Source organism: Pundamilia nyererei, unplaced genomic scaffold, assembly GCF_000239375.1.
Source record: "Pundamilia nyererei isolate P.nyererei 1_Seehausen unplaced genomic scaffold, PunNye1.0 scaffold00387, whole genome shotgun sequence".
NCBI lineage: Eukaryota > Metazoa > Chordata > Actinopteri > Cichliformes > Cichlidae > Pundamilia > Pundamilia nyererei.
In genome coordinates this window covers 34,969-53,712 of record NW_005187788.1, presented here as the reverse complement: position 1 = coordinate 53,712, position 18,744 = coordinate 34,969, and the positions used below count along the sequence as shown (strand labels likewise).

The 18,744-nt window shown below is 44.2% G+C and overlaps 1 protein-coding gene across 1 annotated transcript in view; it reads left to right on the top strand.

The window, feature by feature from the left end:
* LOC102195586 (phosphatidylinositide phosphatase SAC1-A-like) overlaps window positions 1-14,410 on the top strand; it is a 31,923-nt gene extending 17,513 nt beyond the window's left edge. The window contains exons 8-22 of the mRNA XM_005752882.1: window positions 74-156; window positions 871-904; window positions 1,274-1,375; window positions 2,797-2,882; window positions 3,892-3,978; window positions 4,065-4,133; window positions 4,258-4,337; window positions 4,434-4,532; window positions 4,616-4,754; window positions 8,896-8,965; window positions 9,469-9,541; window positions 11,260-11,353; window positions 12,860-12,952; window positions 13,035-13,092; window positions 13,169-14,410. Of these exons, the coding sequence (XP_005752939.1) occupies window positions 74-156; window positions 871-904; window positions 1,274-1,375; window positions 2,797-2,882; window positions 3,892-3,978; window positions 4,065-4,133; window positions 4,258-4,337; window positions 4,434-4,532; window positions 4,616-4,754; window positions 8,896-8,965; window positions 9,469-9,541; window positions 11,260-11,353; window positions 12,860-12,952; window positions 13,035-13,092; window positions 13,169-13,305 (1,304 nt within the window). The 3' untranslated portion in view covers window positions 13,306-14,410. The remainder of the gene's footprint in view (window positions 1-73; window positions 157-870; window positions 905-1,273; window positions 1,376-2,796; window positions 2,883-3,891; window positions 3,979-4,064; window positions 4,134-4,257; window positions 4,338-4,433; window positions 4,533-4,615; window positions 4,755-8,895; window positions 8,966-9,468; window positions 9,542-11,259; window positions 11,354-12,859; window positions 12,953-13,034; window positions 13,093-13,168) is intronic.
* Window positions 14,411-18,744: the final 4,334 nt, after the last annotated feature.

The window sequence follows — 18,744 nt, the reverse complement described above, 5'->3', positions numbered from 1 at the left end:
TAAAGAACGGGGTGGTTTAGGACAGAGGACTGTACGTTATCTCAGTTAATAGTAGCTTCGGCTTGATTTGCAGTTCTGTATCTGTTCTTGTTTCAGGCAGATCAGCGATTTGTTTGGAACGGACACTTGTTGAGAGAATTCATAGCACAGCCAGAGGTAAGATCCAATTATTTAGTGAGTAAGGAAGATTATAAAAAGCACAAGAAAACATTTAGCATGGTGAAGGAAATCCCTTCAGTCCACAAGGCTCTAGAGTTTGTTTCATTGTGAGCAATTAAGAAAAGAAGAGAGGCAAGGCTGCAGTAATCCAAAACACACTAGAAGCGTTTCTATGACTTGATGAGGAAAACATCAACCATCAAAGTGATGGAGTGAGGAAAAGTGTGGCACAAAACAAGGTAGGATGATGAGCTCCAGCACCCTCTCATCTGATGAAAATTCCTAATGTACTGATCATTTACCTGCTGCCAGAGGCACCAGGGTGAATCCACTGCAGCAACATTTTACGATTTAGCAGGAAAACGATGGTACATGTAGCCAACGTAACCAAGGAGCTTGTGTCATGGAAACTTTGAAATGTTCAAGTCAGTCAGCGAGACGACTTAAGGAGTTGATGCTGTTTTCAGTGAATCGTGTCATCGGGAAAAATAAAACCAGCAGATGTGTAGCTGCAAAACGGCTTCAGCTAATAAGTTTGTCTCCTGCAGTTCTATACAGAAGCAAAGCTGCTGAGCTCACCGCCCATTTTTCATTTTCCAAAATATGTGTAACTGTGGAGAAGGTCCGCCTGTAGCAGACAGTTTCATTTCAACATGTTTAAATATTCTGCTGCTGTACATAGAAACATTTACCGCTGCTCTCCTTTCACAGCTGCACATGTTTGTGTTTCCTGTTGTCCACGGCTGTATCCTTTCCTGTTTCCTTAGTGAATGGCAGCTTTCATGTTACCTGTGTAAAGTGGAACTGGACGGTGTCATTTAATGACCACTAAGCAGACTGGTCTGTGCGCTCTAAATGCTTTGTTGTGATTGCTGGAGCGCTTTTTTCTTCTTCTTGACAGAAAACTATCAGATGAGTAATAACATAACAATAAAACATCCAGAGGACGTTGTTTAAAAATGTACCGCAGTGTAGATGTTTCGTACCACTAGACTAAACTTGAGTAAACCTTACAAATGTTTCATACTCAATTTTTTTTGGCAATGAGTCTTTAATATCATATGTGGTGATGTTTCCTGTCAGCACTGTTGTGTCCTTAACACGTGCTAATCAGTTATCACTGTGAAGTCGAGCTGCATCAGTGGAAAGGTGTTTGAGTGGAGCGTTATCTCCAGGAGGAGCTGTTTCAGAGCAGGGGTCCGCTACTATGTCCGAGGTAATTTATGTCCTTTGAGCTAGGGCTGGGTTTTGATGATCGATTCATCGATTAAAATCGATTCTCGCTTGGATAACGTGATATCGATTCATTAAAATCCTGATTTTTTTAATATGAATTTTTCCTGAAACACCAGAATCTCAGGTGAAGCCTCACAAAATATCAACAACCACCAAACATTTAAGACAGTAAATGAGAGCAGGAGCACGGACTCTGCACAGAGACGCGAACACACAGCTCGACCCGCCGACGCATCAGAATCAGTGAGCTGTGACTTTCTCACCGACGCCACGGACACGGTCGGGGCTGACAGCCGACAGCTCGCTGACTCTGACGTGTCGGCGGGTCGAGCTTTGTGTTCACGCCCTTTTTGTGCTGATTCTGAAGCTGTTAGTTTATCTCTCTCCAAACAACATTGATCCAAACTAAGCTTCACACAAACATCGTCATGGACTCACTCTGACTTTTGCTGTTTTGCACGTCATGCACAGCTCTCTCTCTCTCTCTCTCTGTGTACTTCAACAACAGTTTCACGTCTACAAATCTGTTTTCTTCATTATTCGCTTGCTTGTTACGCACAAGTCTGTCGTTGTTTACAGGTTGTCGGCCGCTGTTTTTTCCTTTTACTAAGAAAACCTAATTTCTGCCGTTCAACAGGCTTCTGAACAAATTTAAACTTTTTAAAATTATACAAAATGCAAAACACCGTGTCTCTAATCAAACCGCTGTAACGTCAGAGGTGATGTTCATTGTTGATTAATGGTTTTCTTTCGTTTTTGATCGACTGCAGAATATTTTAATAAAATCCAGGCCAGAAAACCAGCTTCATGTGTTTCTGTTTTATGTTCAGTTGCTTTGACACAAAGGCCTCTGCTGTGACGCTCACACCTTTGATAAAGTCTGGAAAGTGTCAGCTTTCTTTTTATAGATACAAAAAGATGTAAATGTGCTGATCTGAGTTATAATATTTCTGACTGTCTGAGGCAAAATTTCCCAGATTCAAATCGAATCGATTCTAGAAACCAGCCCTACTTTGAGCCCTGACCGAATGTTCTGGCTGCTTTATGTCTCTGAAGAAATGTTCTCAGTAAATGCATTTTGTGGTATTTTCTTCTGTTTTTATAACAACACTAAAAAGATTAGAAGAATTTACAGAAAGGATATTGTTGTTCTGGGAGGATCCTGCTGTGTTTGACACATACTATCCACCTGAGCAGTGTAGCAGACACAGCCTGGCTCCACCTGTTGCTTAACTGCAGGTGGGTACATGCAGCGAGCGCACGAGTCATTTGAACATAGTGGAGTCAGTGCGTTTGCACCTCAAGTCAGTGACAAGCTAATCAGCTCCTCATGACTTTGAAGGATTCAGATAACCGAGTTTGTCAACAGTTTTTTTGTGTGTTTGTGTGTTTTTGTTGTAGGCATTGATTCAGAAGGACACGCTGCTAACTATGTGGAAACAGAGCAGGTAGTGCAGTACAACGGTGCAAAGGCTTCTTTTGTTCAGGTGAGCCAAACACTTAGTGCTCCAGCAGAGATTACATGAAATCTGCCGTTCAGACCAACGATAGCAAATAGGAAAATGGTCAGTAAGTGAAGGAACATGGGTCCAAAAGCTTCCTTCAGTCTGTTGGCTTCCCAGGGTGCAGAAAAGTTTACTCTAATAACAATGTAAAAAGATGAAGAAACAGAAAAATTCCAAAAAGTTGATTCTGTTCATCTGGACGAAGCGTTTCATCAGGTGACCTGTGAGCGAGTGTGGCATTTACTTACCTGGATGATTGAAGACAAATCATGTTCAGAAATTCAACAGATTAACATCTAAATCACTGCAAAGGCACCTGGGACCAAGTCTGGGAGAATGCTAAATATCTGAGTGCAATGAAGTAAAAGCAGTCCAAATGCAAGTCTCACACCGAGCCCACGGATATAACTCAGGCCTTACTCTGCCCTAAGTGTAAAATAGAGGTGGACAACCTCACTCACTGTCTGTGCTCATGCAGAAAAATACAGCAGTATTGTTCATAAAGTGTGACCTGGATCAGATCTCTGCTGCCGCTGAACCCGTCGTGTTTGCTGCTCCGAATGACAAAATCGGGCAGATTAGAAAAGCAGCTTTACAGGCTGTTAACATCTGTGCAAGCAAGTGCGTCCTTTTGAACTGGATCACGGACAAGGCCCCATCTAACCCTCAGAGACAGTGGACTGTACTGGAATGTGTGTCACCTAACATGCGAGTTACATAGTAGGGACAATGTGTTTGATCAAATATGGGACCCTTCATGTTGTTTGGATATTTCAGCTATTTTCACACAGGCGCTGGTTTAATGTAACGTATGGATATATAGCTTAATCTATTAAAGTTAATATCTCAAGCCATACATGTCTCCACAGTTGGGTCTTTTTGAGCGACCAAGAGCTTCATGGGCTCATCCTGTAGACACGCTTCAGAAACTCTGCCTTCTCTGGGTCTCTCCTCTGATTTCAAATTCTCGTTGTTAATGGTGTGTTTGCAGACCAGAGGCTCCATCCCCTTCTACTGGTCCCAAAGGCCTAATCTCAGGTACAAACCAAAACCACAGATCAGCAAAACAGTCAACCATGTAAGTTCTTTACATGCAGATTCAAGTGAAAAAACAAATACCTGTTGTTTATCTTCATTTCTGAAATCTTCCTGTTTTTGTCGTAGCTGGACGGATTCCAGAGACACTTTGACTCCCAGATCATCCTCTATGGAAGACAAGTCGCTTTGAACTTGGTGAGAACAATCCGTTAGCTACTGATTTTTGCATTTACAAGACCATGATATAACCTCACAGTCAAATGAGATAACAGCAAACCCACACATACCCATTTGTTTTATTTGTTCTGTTCTTTCACAGATAAACCAAAAAGGCTCAGAAAAGCCGTTGGAGCTGGCATTCGACAACATGGTCACAAACTTGGGTAATGGCTTGATCAAGTAAGATTACCACTAATTCAGCCTCAGGCTTCATCTGTCTGGCATTTACTCGACATCCAGCTTTCCTCAGGTAATTAAAGCCTCGCTTTTGTCTAGGTACATAGCTTTTGACTTTCATAAGGAGTGCAGCCACATGAGGTGGCACCGCCTTCAGATCTTACTGGACATGGTTGCTGAAATGCAGGATGACTTTGGGTCAGTGAGCTAGTAGAGCAGCTTGTGTCTGTCCAATAGCAATACACTCTTCATGAGAAGTAATGTTGTGCATATGGATGCAGATATTTCCTAGTGGATGCAGATGGAAAGGTGCTGTTAAATCAGGAGGGAACTTTTCGGAGCAACTGCATGGACTGTTTGGATCGTACAAATGTCATCCAGAGCCTGCTGGCCCGACGCTCTCTTCAGTCACAGCTGCAGGTATTAAATGCATAGTCACATATAATAATGTGTAATGGTTCTCACATGCAAGAACTTGCTTATCCTTCAGCACCATCAGGAAACCTTGAAGTACTTTACTGTACAAGCACATTTACACACATTTAGACGTATGAGTCATAAATGTTTTCTGTTCACCACCACAAGGATTTTAAACCCAACAGTCAATATGTGACTAAAGTGATTCAAGGGTTTAACAAAAACAGGAATCCAGCCTGTTTTAGGAAGTTTTTCCAGTCAGTGGAAAGGACCCCGACATTTTGAGGTAGAGCAACGCACAACCATGTTTTTCATATACTGCTCTTGAGCTGTGCTGGACTGCTTTTCCCCTGCAAGCTAAATTCTGAATTCTACTGATGGCTGAGCTGGTTACCCTAAAGGTTTGGTGAGCTCTGTGGTTTATTTGGGCTCTCGACCCGTCCTCGAGCTCCCTCGCTTCCATTGGACCGTGTTTCCTTTTAGATTGCTGGAATTCATTTTTCATTAACTGCAAATCAGTTAATGTAATAATTTTGCTAAACTCCTTAAATCTGAGCTGAAGGTCATTATTTGGTTTAAAATCTAACACAGTACGTGTGCAGAGGCCAAATTACAGAAGTGCTTTCATGTGTAAACAGAAAGAATGCACAAATAAATAAACAGCATGTGACACTGATACGAACATGATACTGCTTTATTTAACTGGTGATGATTAATTGTACACATTACACCTTGATACAAAGCCTGTATAAAGGTAAAGGCTCAAATCTGTGTAACCTGTTTGCACTGTGCTCAGTCTGAGCAGCCTTGAAGTGGCCACTTTCTGCTTTAATGCTTCCTTCAGGTTGTTGGTCTGTTTGGGGTTTCACTGATCCCTAACAATGTGGTCAGAGACGATAAGAACAGTAACAGACTGAACTAGCTCGAGTCTAAATATCCACAATATTACAGAGATTAAATGTATATCGTGTACATTTGACTCTAATCTATAAAACGTCGTTACTTTCACTGCAGAGGATGTGCGCTATTGTACTATTGTATCAGTGGAGGAGTTGTACAGGGAGATGGCCACAGACAGGAAGGATTTCCTGTGGCGTTCAGTGGTGCATTATGGGTAATCTCAGCCTCTCAGTGAACGTGCTCCTGTGACTGGCCAGCATGTCATGGAGGTATTGTCCAGCCTCATCTTGGACAACATCCGCCTCTCCGACACCACCTTAAGGAGTCCAGCTCCGTCCCCACAGCATTACTGGCCTTACGGATCAGTTTGAGTGTTTGGCATCTGTGACCCTCAGCCTGCTCCCCCAGCGTGCAGCAGCATAGAGGATGGCACTGCCACAACAGACAGCATCGTCTGACAGATGTTAAAAGACCTGAACCACTTGTGCAGTGTTGTTTTTAATCCAGTCCAGGTTATTATCGATGTACTCCAACGGACTTGTAGTCTTCCACGATGTCCACTTCAACCCACTCCCCCCAGTGCTCTGCCTCTTCACTGTCACTGATGCATTCATGATCAGAAAACCTCTGATGGCAGGTTTCTGTGCAGTGGCTGAAGTCTGTGGTGTACACGGTGAAGAGGAAAGAAGAGAGGACGGTCCCTGTGTTGCTGATCACCTGACACACAATGTTGCATCAGCAATCCAGGACACCAGAGAGGCATCCACCTGCATCGCTGTCAGCGTATCACCCAGGAGGGTCGGCCTGATAGTGTTGAACGCCTGGAAAAGTCAAAAAACATGACCCTCACAGTGCTCGCCGGCTGGTCCAGATGTGCATAGACACCATTGAGCAGGTAGATGATGGCGTCCTCCAGGCCTGCCTGGGAAGTCAGTGACACAGGTCTGCAACCCTGGGGTCACTGGAATGTGGCGACTTTGGTACAGGACCAGGGCAGGACGTCTTCAGCACCGGGAGCCTCTGCAGACCCATGAACAGAGGGAGAGAGTGGCTGAGCGTTTACTGCAGTGTCAAATCTGTTGAAAAACACATTGAGCACATTAGCCCCTTTTTAATCGGACCTACTTTGGTCAGCTTGCTATGGCTCACCACAGTTGGTTTTCCCTTACACTTCAGTAGCACCTAATGTGCCTGGTTGTTGTCATTGCTGCCTAGCATCCTGTAACGTAGTTAGTATGCAACATGAATGGTACAAAAAAGGTGGAAGTGGAGGCGTGGATATACCCGCTGCTCGGTCTCTGGCTTTTCGTCAAACTCAGGGACCGTGGCTTTGTTTCGTATTTCCCTCATTGCCGGGTTACAAGAACGGCAGGTTTGACTTTCATGAACGAGACGCTCTCATGACTCATCGAGTGACGCTACTGACCAGCCAATCGCTGGGATGCAGTCTCACGACGTCACCTGCTTAGATCGCTTGGAACGTACCGGCCCCAGCTTTTAAGGAGCCCCTGTCTTTATGCCACTCCACACCTCGCTCATGCTGTTCTGCTCCAGCTTTCTCTGGTAATTATTCTCTGATGTTACCTTTCAGTAACTGAACCGTGCTCACCTCCTCTCTATTGTCCAGTCTGAAGGCCTTCTTCTTGTCGTTGAGGAGGGCTTTGATGTCCTCGTCACCCACAGCTTGTTATTTGGATAGCAATGTCTGAGCTGGGACAGTGGAGTCGGTGTGGAAGGTGTAGTCGGTGAAACACTCACAGTCTCCCAGTCTGTCACAAAACAGCCCTGTAGCTCCACTGAGGCCTCCTCCGACCCCCTCCTAATACTACTGGTGGTCACAGGCTCCCTCTTCACAACAGGCGCATAGTGGAGGGTGAACTGAATCAGCTTTTGTCTGACCCAGCCAGTGGGGGTACAGAGCAGACTGACATTAGCATACAGTTGGTCTAAAAGTCTCTCCCCCCTGGCGGGACCGACCACATATTGTGTGAAGTTGGCAGTGACGTGTTTGAAGTCACCAGAGAGGCTGTAAGCTGAGTCTGTAACCGGCCAATGGGAGAGTGAATAATGTCCCATGCAGCTGTGAGCTGTGGGGTAGCAGTGGGAGGAACATAAACAGCCACATGGGTCCTGGGTCCAACAGCGCACAGTTCAGTGTCCGGGCAACAAATCCACAACTTGATTGTTATATGAGCAGAGTTACACAACCGTTTGTTGCAAGAACAGCAAGCCCTCCTTTATGCTCACAGCTGGCGCTCTCGTCTCCTTCCTCTCTCCCCCAACATGCCCCCCCTGGTTCTGTTGCAGGTTTCTTCCTGTAAAAAGGGAGTTTTTCCTTCCCACTGTTGCCAAGTAATTGCTCATGGGGGTTGTGTGATTGTAGGGTTGTTTCCTTGCTTTGCAGAGCACCTTGAGGTGATTGTTGTTGTCTGTTGGTGCTATATAAATAAATGAAATGGAACTGAATCAGTCCCAGGCCTTTATGTTGGTGTTTTTCTTTACACTTTCACCATCATGTCAACATCTGCTTCTGTCCAAATTATAAATATGACATCAAAGAGCAAATAAAAGTATCTGAGCACACAGTTCATCAGTGAGTTCATCTAGCTGAAGGACTGTTGAGCAGCAATCTGTTGATGTCAATAAACTGGTCATTGATCATGATCAGGAGTACGTCTCCTCTCCTGAAACGTGATTAATTTGCCCTAGATGTAACTGTCTGCAATTCTTCTTGGCCTTAGTTGGTGCATTAAAGCTAACCAATGACAACAAAGCGTTCTGTTTGTACTGCTTTGCACTGTAGTATCTGCAGCTGTGTCTGTAGGGACAGAGGCCACATCACTCCAAGGTCACCTGTTCCTCTGAGAATAGCAGACTTGTTGCTGAGCGGGTTTTTGAAACCCTGCTGTGTCTATGATTGTTCTTCAGATCTGGGTGCTCCTCCTGGCACCTTACAGTCAAAGTAGTCCCACTGCTGTCTGCAAATGCACTGGAATTAACTCCATACCATTTTGCAGTGGGATTATATTTGCTTTGATTCTTCTAAATGAAGGCAGCAGGTAAACAAGGAAAATGTTTGCATAACCTCTTAAGCCCCAAGCCCAACTGATCCCCTGCCTTTTGCCCCCGTATCAGGGGGCGTTGGGGCTTAAGAGGTTAAACGAGTTAAAACAGGGCTGTATTAGAAAACAGTGGCATTCAGACTCGAGAGCATTTGACAAAAGGTGTGTGTGTGTGTCTTTAGAGGATGGGAGTTCTCCACATAGGCCAGCGGATTGAAGAGCAGACAGACTTTGAGAAGATGTACAAGAATGGTGGGTGTTCCCTCACACAGCTGTAGCCTGAGTAGTAACAACTAATCAGAGTTTGTTGTTTTCATATCTAAACCCTGCCTAATATGCAGCTGGTCCTTTGCATGCTCGCAAAACCTTCTGGATCCACTGATTTTTACAGGACATCTAAAGGGCATTGTGTGGTAAACACTGCTTCAGTTTGATATGCTCTGTCCCAGCTACTATCTGGCCAGCATGATTTAGCCTTTGTCACAGTTTTACACACACACTGAGCAGAAGACTGGTCTCTTATTGCACTCTTTGACATTTTTGCTTCATGGTTAGACTATAACTTTATAAAACATTTAGTCATTGAACATTCCCACACATTCATACTCCAGTGAATGCATCAGAGAGCGTCTCAGGGTTCAGTGTCTCGTTCAAGAATACTTTGACATGCAGACTGGAGTAGCCAGGGCTTGAACGACGAACTCTCTGATTAGTAAATGACCTGCTCTGCCTCCCCTTCTGTGTTTCACACACAGCCTGGGCAGACAATGCTGACGCTTGTGCCAAGCAGTATGCTGGAACTGGTGCCTTAAAGACTGACTTCACTAGGTGAGTGTTCACAGCAAACACATGCTAACAGGTTTTTGTTTTAGCCCTACCTGTCTTCAAGTTGTGCCATCAGAACTGGCAGTTGTCTCTTCCATAATGAGGTGAAAGCAACCACCCACTCTTTCTTTGGAGTAGCTATTTCCTTTTAGCGTTTTGTTTCTGACTTGTGCTACAGTCGATTGTACTCAGTTAAAATATAAGGAGTCTTTAGAGTTGCAATAAAGAATAAGGGAACGGTGATGCTTTTCATGTGTTCATTGAACACACAGTAAAAGCTCCCAGAAAAGCCAAAATAAATGATGTCTTCAAAAGTGTGGATTGTAGATCGGGATGCACCGATCAAACTTTTCCAGTTTCAATACGAAACCAACACCTTGGCTTTGAGTATTATCGAGAACAGTACCAGTAATTAATGAACATGTTATGTCTCACTGTGAGGAAGACACTAGCAGCATCAGACGCAACGGACAAACTGTTTTCCTACTTAAAAATACAAATTGGGGGCAGCAAGAATGGCAGCACCTCCCTCTTCCCAGCCATCTCCTCCAGGTGGCCTCTTTGCAAGGAGAAGCAACAGTACTCTGAGACCCTCTGAACTCCTCACTAGGGATGGGTATCGTTTAGGTTTTATCCGATACCAGTACCAAACCGGTACTTTTGAAACGGTGCCGGTGCTTAAAGAATGGAGAACACACACAAAGTCCAAAAACCTCTCATGTTCAGGTGTTTCCCTCTTTTTCTTTGGTCATTTTAGCCTTTTTGGCCAGGGTGAAGGGAGTATCTGCCATCACACAAGAAGACAGCTGCATGTAGCTATGATGATGTTTGCTAGTTCACCTTACATGCATTAATGTAATAACGTGGTTAGCCTACTCAACGTAAATTACACACGAACAACATGAAGCTACTCACGCAGAGAAGAACGGCTGCTGCTGCATCATCATCCTCATCATTTCTGCCACACTGGCAGGGCTAGGGGCCAGGACTCTCCTCTTCGGGTTCTTGGGGGATGTTGCTCCGGGTCCGAAAACAGGCACCACCAGGGTAGGGTTATCGGGGTCCCAACCTGGGAGCAAGGCCTGGAGAGGGAGCTTGACGGAGAACGCCTGGTGGCCAGGCCACTGTTCTCTGCCAACTTGAAGAAGGAAATGACCCGCCTTCTTGTAGGTTTGACACCCACAGGAGATGCTGTAGGGGTTGGGTCCATTGTGTGTTGGGCAGTGGGCAAGAGCAGGAGCCCTGGTGAACTGATCCGAAGCTTTCGAGGCTAGCTACTGGGACATGGCGAGGTTCTCAAGGGTGTTCATTCTGCTGTCCTGCTGGGAGACTTCAGTGCTGATGAGGGCAGTGACAGCGAGACCTAGACGGATGTGATTGGGAAGAGCGTCCTGCCTGGTCTTTGCAGCTGTTGCTGGTTAGTGTTGGTGGTTAATACCTGGTTCTAGCCTGCAGAGAAGTCTAATATTTAAAGATCACTACAGCCACACATCATCAGAATATTACAGTTTGTTTTGTTTGCGAGGGCAAAACCAAAAACCCAAATTGGATCTTGCTCTTAAAGAAAGTTTCTAACTGGCGAGAGGTTCTCCTCTGCGGACCGTCCTTGAGCTCCTTCATTTTCCTGTGAGTTCTGTACTTTAACACTTATTAAAATGATAAAGTAGCTGTAAATGCTGCTGCTTTTCTTAATGGTGCTGAATTTCATGTTCATATTTCAGGACAGGGAAGAGAACACACTGGGGACTGCTGATGGACGGCTGGAACTCGATGATCCGATATTACAAAAACAACTTCTCTGATGGCTTTAGACAGGTGGGTACCAGAGACGAGCTTCATGGCTGATCCACCAGAGTCAGAGTTACAAACATATGAACCCAACAGAGTAAATTATTCACCATTTGGCTCCAGCCAGCTAGTAGAGGCACTTCCTGCCTTCGTGCTGCCGGTGAAGCAGCTGCTGCTGTTCTGGACATTTGATATTGCTTTTTAGTAGCATTTCATTACCTGATTTCTGCATTCATTTAGTGGGAAGTCAGTGGTAGCTGGCTCAGTGCACAGCGGCAGCGGTTGAGACAGATGTTGAGAGATTAATTATGAATGGAAATGCTCCGTGGAGTCTAACGCAGCAATGACGACTGCCTTATCAAATAGAAACACATGATCACAGCAGCAGGAGTTGCTGCAGACCAGAAGCACCACTGCTACCTGCTGCTGCCCTGAGCCGGTCCTTCCTCCCATTTGATTGGCAGCAGTTAACAGGTCATGTTTCATATCAGCGTTCTTTACACGTACAAACTGTTTAAATTAACCTTATTATGGTCTCACCTTTACTTATGGAGTCCACACACCGACCCTTTGTTCCTTTTTTGCACCATGGACTCACGAGCGCCCCCTATCAGTGCCTCGTTGCATGGCAGGGCACAGTTTGTGTGAGTGTGTGCAATCAGATTGTTTCATAAAAAATAGTTCATAGATCAAACCATTCGATAAAGAAACGATTTCATTTCTTTGATTATCATTATTATTTTTTTATGATGACCTCTGCTGACCACACGTCACTGGTGGGTTCAGGTCGTCCTTTATATGCTACTTCATTAGTGTGGAATAGTGTGAATGCCATATTGCAAAGTGAAATGAATCTGTTCCATCAGATACTACAGCAATATCACAATAATACAAGCTGCTAATGACTCTCACATAATCATCATGTTATGAGTAATCAGACCGCTGCAGGTAGAGTGAGCAGCAGAACTCGAGCAGGGCTCAGCACTGATGCTGTGGAGATTTGGACAACACTGTGAAATGTAAATAAAAACAGAATGCAGTGATTTGCAGATCTCATTAAGCCGTATTTCTTAGTCCGAATCAAACATGGAAACATGTTTAACATGAGAAAAATATGAGCTCAGAAAAGCTCAGAGACCATGTTCCCCACTTCTTTTAACAACAGTCCAGAATGAAGGAGCCTCTGATGAGAGGTGAAAAGTCTTCAAACACGTCCAGTCTCACTCTTTTAAAGCCATGACCTCGACGAGCTACACACCCGTCAGTGAAATAACTGCTGATCCCCTTAAAGACATCTTTGGTTGCTCTTTTTTAAGCAGAGACAAAAACTGTTAGGCTGTGTTCAGTGTGGTCCTCGTTGCTTTGTTGCATTCTACACATCAGTAATGACATCGGTAAAATCTTAAACCTGCATACAAAAAGACTTCAAAGTCACTGCAAAATCCAGCAGTTAAAACTGTAATTCATATAGAAGAGCGTACCTGTGATGATGCCGCTGCAAAGCAGAGTTCAGGTGGGCTGTTTTTCCTGCAGGATTCCATCGATTTATTTCTGGGGAACTATGCTGTCGATGAAGCTGACTGGACCACTCCACTGCGAGACCCCAAGGACTGGAAGTTTCTGACAGTAAGAAGAGCTCAAGAAGCTCGACTCACAACATTTTCTTTTTCTGACGTCTTTAATGTGATGCCGCTTGTCTTTCTTCTAGTTGCCCATCATCATGGTTGTTGCCTTTTCCATGTGTATAATCTGCCTTCTAATGGCCGGTAAGACTAACTGCAATAAACTGAATGCAAATAAATTTCCTCCACTGACGCAGTTCGACCTGTTGTCTCCTGTCAGGTGACACGTGGGCTGAGACGCTGGCTTATGTCCTGTTCTGGGGAACAGCCAGTGCAGTAACCGGTGGGCTTATCCTCTTTTATGGACGGGACTTTGTAGACGCTCCTAAGCTGGTCCAGAAGGAGAAGCTGGACTGAATGTGTGCGTGTGGAAAGCAGCTGGGCCCTCGCAAACTCACCACCTCGTCCTCTTCCTCGTCATCACTTTATCTGCATCAGCAGGCCTGGAGCCTTTACTAACGCTGGAGCGAGGAGGTTGGTGGGCAGCGAGGGTGGCTTTGTGCACCACAGCAGGAGACTGAAGAGTGCACAGGCCTGCTGCTCTCCACACTGTAGCGGACTGACGGTCTGTCTGAACTCGACACTGAACTCAGGAGCTGTTCTGACCCGATGTCTTTGTTCCTCATTTAACTGGAATGCTGTGGACCTGTTTAAATGTGTTTCTTGTTGTTCTCCACCTCATTCCTTTTATGAAAACATGGGGATCAGACTTCAAACAGCATAGCTGTGAAGATATTCCTCATTAGAACTGGTGTGTCCTAGGTTAGACACTGCCTGTGGTTCATACTCTGCGTTTTAAGATCAGTTTTAGCTTGAATGGTTTTAGCTTCTTTTCTGGAGTGTTTGCAGGGATCCAAGTGTGCTCGTCCTTCAGAATCCAGTCAGCTAGAACACGATTTATGGTTGTGGAGTTAAAAGCGGTCCCTTGATGAAGAAAGGGGATTCATCCTGGAAACCCTGGACCTTGAGAAAGAAAGTTGTCATTAACTCGTTTTCTTGTATTACATTGAACTATTTTGCATGTCACTTCACCAGAGGAAAAACACTCCATCTGTGTCACTGTGGTACTAAAGGATAAATCAAATCGAAACAGTATTCTCTTCACAGAGACACCATCGTGGCTGACAGTGTGCTGATGTTAGGCCGATGTCATCTCTTTGGCTCCAAATTAAAAATGACATTTATAAAAATGTTCGTCCTCTAGGTCTGTGCGTGTTCATGTATTTTGAAAACACGCCTGGAGTCTTCAATATCACTTCAATTCAAATGCTTTATGTGTGCTTTATATTATCATCATTATTATTATTAATAAGACAAATATCTACAATATAAAAGATAAAAAGCCCAACAATCAGCGCTGTTGTGACAGTGAACAAACCCGAGCTCAGCGGGCTGTGAGGGGCAGCAGAGGGACCCGTGTGGAGCTGCGTCGGGGTTTTGCTATTTAAAATAAAAAAATGTGTTGAATAAATTTGTTTTTTCAGCTTCAAATTTATTTGTTTGGTGTCAGATTCCTTTTTCCCGTTTTTAAACACTTGAAGTTGTTGAAGTTTGTTTTTGTGAAGTCAGGTCTGTAAAACCAAATGAATGGTGAAGCACTACAGAGCTCATGCTCCCTGTGTACTTGGTACACACTCATTTAATTCCAATCTTTGGAGAATAATACATTATATTTGGAGGCGCCTTTAAAGACCCTCGAGGTCACCTTACAGTAGTACGAAAACATGAGTAAAACATTTTTTAAAAAGCAAGCATGAAAGTAGAAAAGGTAAAAATAGAGATTTATTTATAGAAAGCTGAATCTGACGGCACCGCTGTGACGGCTGCAGAAGGAACTGTGTGTGTGCAAAGTGCCTCTTCAGCTTACTGTTTAATGGTGGCCTACTTGTCTAACTGCACATAATCATTAACTGTTATCTCTTTATTGTCAGGATGAACTCTACTGAACTGAGACTGCATGAAGCAGTTATGTAATTACAGGTGTGCCCGTCATTTGTTGTAGAGTCGCAGTATCAACCAGTGCAGATGAGCCTTTTTGTACTTTGTTCTCAAAATCAGCTCAGAGATGAACAAGAACGCTGCGTTTTCAACATGTAGTTTGTACCTCAGGAACGTCCAACACAGCACCAACAAATTACCGTTATCATCTTTGGATCTCAGAGGGGAATTTGGTCTGTGGTTATGTTAATAAGAAGTACAAATCATTTGGTTTAATGTAAAGGTTTATAGAGAACACCTGAGAAGTGGAACCCCATAAAACTCTGTGACTAATGTGTTTGCAGGCAGATTAATTCATATGGTTTGATGCTTCAGGGTGATATTTATAGATAGATTCAATTCAATTTTATTTATATAGCGCCAAATCATAACATAAGTCGCCTCAAGGCGCTTCATAGATACAGAGAAAAGCCAACAATCATATGACCCCCTATGAGCAGCACTGTGGCGACAGTGGGAAGGAAAAACTCCTTTTTAACAGGAAGAAACCTCCGGCAGAACCAGGCTCAGGGAGGGGCGGGGCCATCTGCTGCGCTGCTGTTTTCCTCCTCGCAGCGACTCGTGTTTACTGCTGAAGACTATTTCAGGATGTGATTAGATGTGATCTTAACTGCTGTCATATATCAGCGTAATGACTGAAGTACTTTGAACTTTGATTTTATAGCATTTGATGCACAAATGTGTTTCTAAATAAAGGTGTTTATTATAGGAACTGTTTAATAAACTCCTTGCTTTCTAAAATATAACAGGACACCGGAGTAAATTCTGAGCATCTCACACTTCTGATAATCAGCTGTCTGCTTGATGTTTATTCAGCTGTGTAAAAACTTTAATCTCAGCCAAACCGATTTACTCAGGAACAAATAAAATACTAAAAAAAAGCCAAACAATAACATTGTTAAGTTATCTAAGTGACTCATATATCATGTTTAACCTGAGTAGTGAAAGACGGCGGTGGGTTTGAAAACAATTTGCCGGGAGTCCGGTGTTCTCACGGCTCTAGTGACCCTTGACCTCCCGGCTAGCTATCGAGCTAGTGGGTAACAGACGTCTCTGAAAACGTCGGAGCGCTTTTGAAAATATGTGGTGTCTTGATAAACTGAGCAGATATTTGAGGTTTACACAGCTACATTCTCTGAAAATATGTTAAACGTTTATTTTGTGACCAGAAAGAATAATAAGAGTAATATTAAAACTAACTAACTTGTAAACTGAGCTGGGATGCGCGGTTCCTGAATTTGGACACAGCTATGACACCGTACACAGCTGCTTCTTCTTCGGGGTTTAACGGCAGCTGGCATCCTTGTACATGCAGTGCTTCTGTCTTGGTCCGTTATTACACTCTTAAATCCTACTACTGCGTCTTTTGGGGTTTTACAAAGCTTCAAACGACACGTCGACTATTAAATTAGTCGTGGACTAATCGTGGCAGTAATTAATCAAAGATTTCACTCTTGTTCAACAAAAGGATTTTAGGAGTAACAGTAATACCATACTGTTTACATTGAATTAGATTTAGGTTTCTGTATACAGTGTCATTTCATAACAACAATTACCTCGGTGTACTCAAGGACTAATTTGCTGTGACGAGGATCAGTTGATGACGAAACAAGGAAGCTTAAAATACCAAATCAGATTAACCTGAATGTTCAAGAAGAGAAACATGCTGGGCGACCCCCCACAGGTCAAACCTGCAAAACACCAAGAATAAAATACAGCTTCCCACTGTCTTTGTATGGGTATGGACATTTTATTTTTTCACTTTAGAGAAACAGGCTGTCAGGTATCGTGTGTATAAAGTAGCTGCTAAATAGTTTCAGTACACCAAAAACAGTACATTAATAAATAAATGTGTCCATCAATGTGTAATCGGTGTTCAGGTATTGGGATTCAGTGAGCCAGATCACACTTTTACAGCTGACATTTTTTACATCCCCACGCAGTGTGACTCTGCACAATGATACTATCATGGTGCATCATGATCATCAGAAGAAAGGAAAATACAAAAATCCTTTGACAAACAACATCACGAGGACTCATGTAAAACTGACCGGTTGGATTGTAGCTGGCGATGCTTTTTCTATAAGAGACATTCAAAGTGCTTTTTTCTGTATATGCACCTTGTTTCACATTCACACAATCACTGTGCGTCAGCTCAGGCTTTAGTATCTTGCCCATGGATAGCTATTCCAGTCTGCACGTTCAAGCGAGGAGCAAACCACCAACTTTCCAACCCACCTTATGAGCCACGGCTACCCCATGTTTAGAATGTCAGCATCGTGTCGTAGACCTGCTGATATTTAGTTTTCAGCATATTTCTAAACCCTTGCAGTTTTATTTATATCGAGCAAAATCAGTACAACAGTTGTCTGAAGGCACTTTACATTATAAGTGAAAGATCCTACAAAGAACACTCCAACAATCAGACGACCGCACAAGAGCAAACACTTATAGTGAGAAGGAAAAACTCCCTATTAACTGTGACAGGTTAGCGCCTCCCTGACCGATGAAACCACCTGTCCTGTAACTGAAGTTCATAAAAATGTATTCCATAACAAGGATGGAACAGTGTCTCACAGTCTGTTTCTAAAACCTAAAGAGAATTATGGATTTGATCAACTGGTCTCTGAATGCTATTGACTCCCTTTTCTCAACGAGAAGTCTGGGCTCGGGAGAGCCCGAGTGCCCTGGAGGGACTTTCCCTGCCGGATACACGATGGACGGGTGGCAGACATGGAGGATCGTGTGCCTGGCGGGACTGTCAATCGAGGACGCTGAGGATATCTACCTATTCGGAACCATGGTAACAGGGTTCTTGCTGATCGGAGCTGGCTTGGCTCTGGCTTATGGGAGGATTAAGAAAGTCGAACCGGCTGTTCAAACCCCCACAAAGCTGCCCGCTGGGATTGAAACGGTGGGACGAGGCGCGACTTCTCAGAACGGGCTCATTGAGAGCAGCATGGTTAAGAGCTTGGAGACGCAGCTGCTGTGAATACTCAGAACAACACCTCTGAGCGTATATTGGGATACATCAAGGAGAGGCCTGCTCAGAATAACACCTCTGAGCGAACGTTGGATCACATCGTGGAGCAGCTCACTGCAGTCGTGAGTAATCAGCTCTCTGAGCACAAGAATGAAAACACCAGCAAGTTTGATACCATCATGGGGAAGCTCGCGGTTCTCCAACGGGAGATTGAGAGACCAGTGTCGGAGTGTTAAAGAACAGCTTTGAAATTCTCACGAGTTGTCGCAAAAGAAAAATCACCATCATAATCCAGCTACCCCTTCGGCGCCAGCTGTGGGCTCAAGGCTGGAGCTGAACAAAAACTCCCTGATAACGACTGTGTTTAGTCTTTTCTTCCCATTCCCTACAAGGTTGGCTGGGTTGGCTGGAAGACTGTTTACTTAGCCTGGCAGGGCGAAGGACACTGTCTCAGCTGAACTATGGACACACACACACAGACATATACTGATAAGCACTCACTGACGCATCACCCTCCCTACCCCGGATCCAACGCCACCTCCAACGCTTACCTCCCCTCTGATGTGGACATCGGGTCAGTTGGAGGCGCAGTCGAAGATTGCAGCGGTCCCAGATCAGGTGTACACACTGGAACTCTTTCCCACGTTGCTGTCTGTGTTTATTGTGCTATGGTGTGTTGATATCTGTGCATTCCTGTATTATCCTTCTGTGTTACACATTTCGATGTTTTTTTTCTCGCTACCTGGTCTGACCTGTCTCCCCAATGTGATGTTTGTATTGTATGTACGGTCGGCAAGGTCTGTCATCTCGGTTGT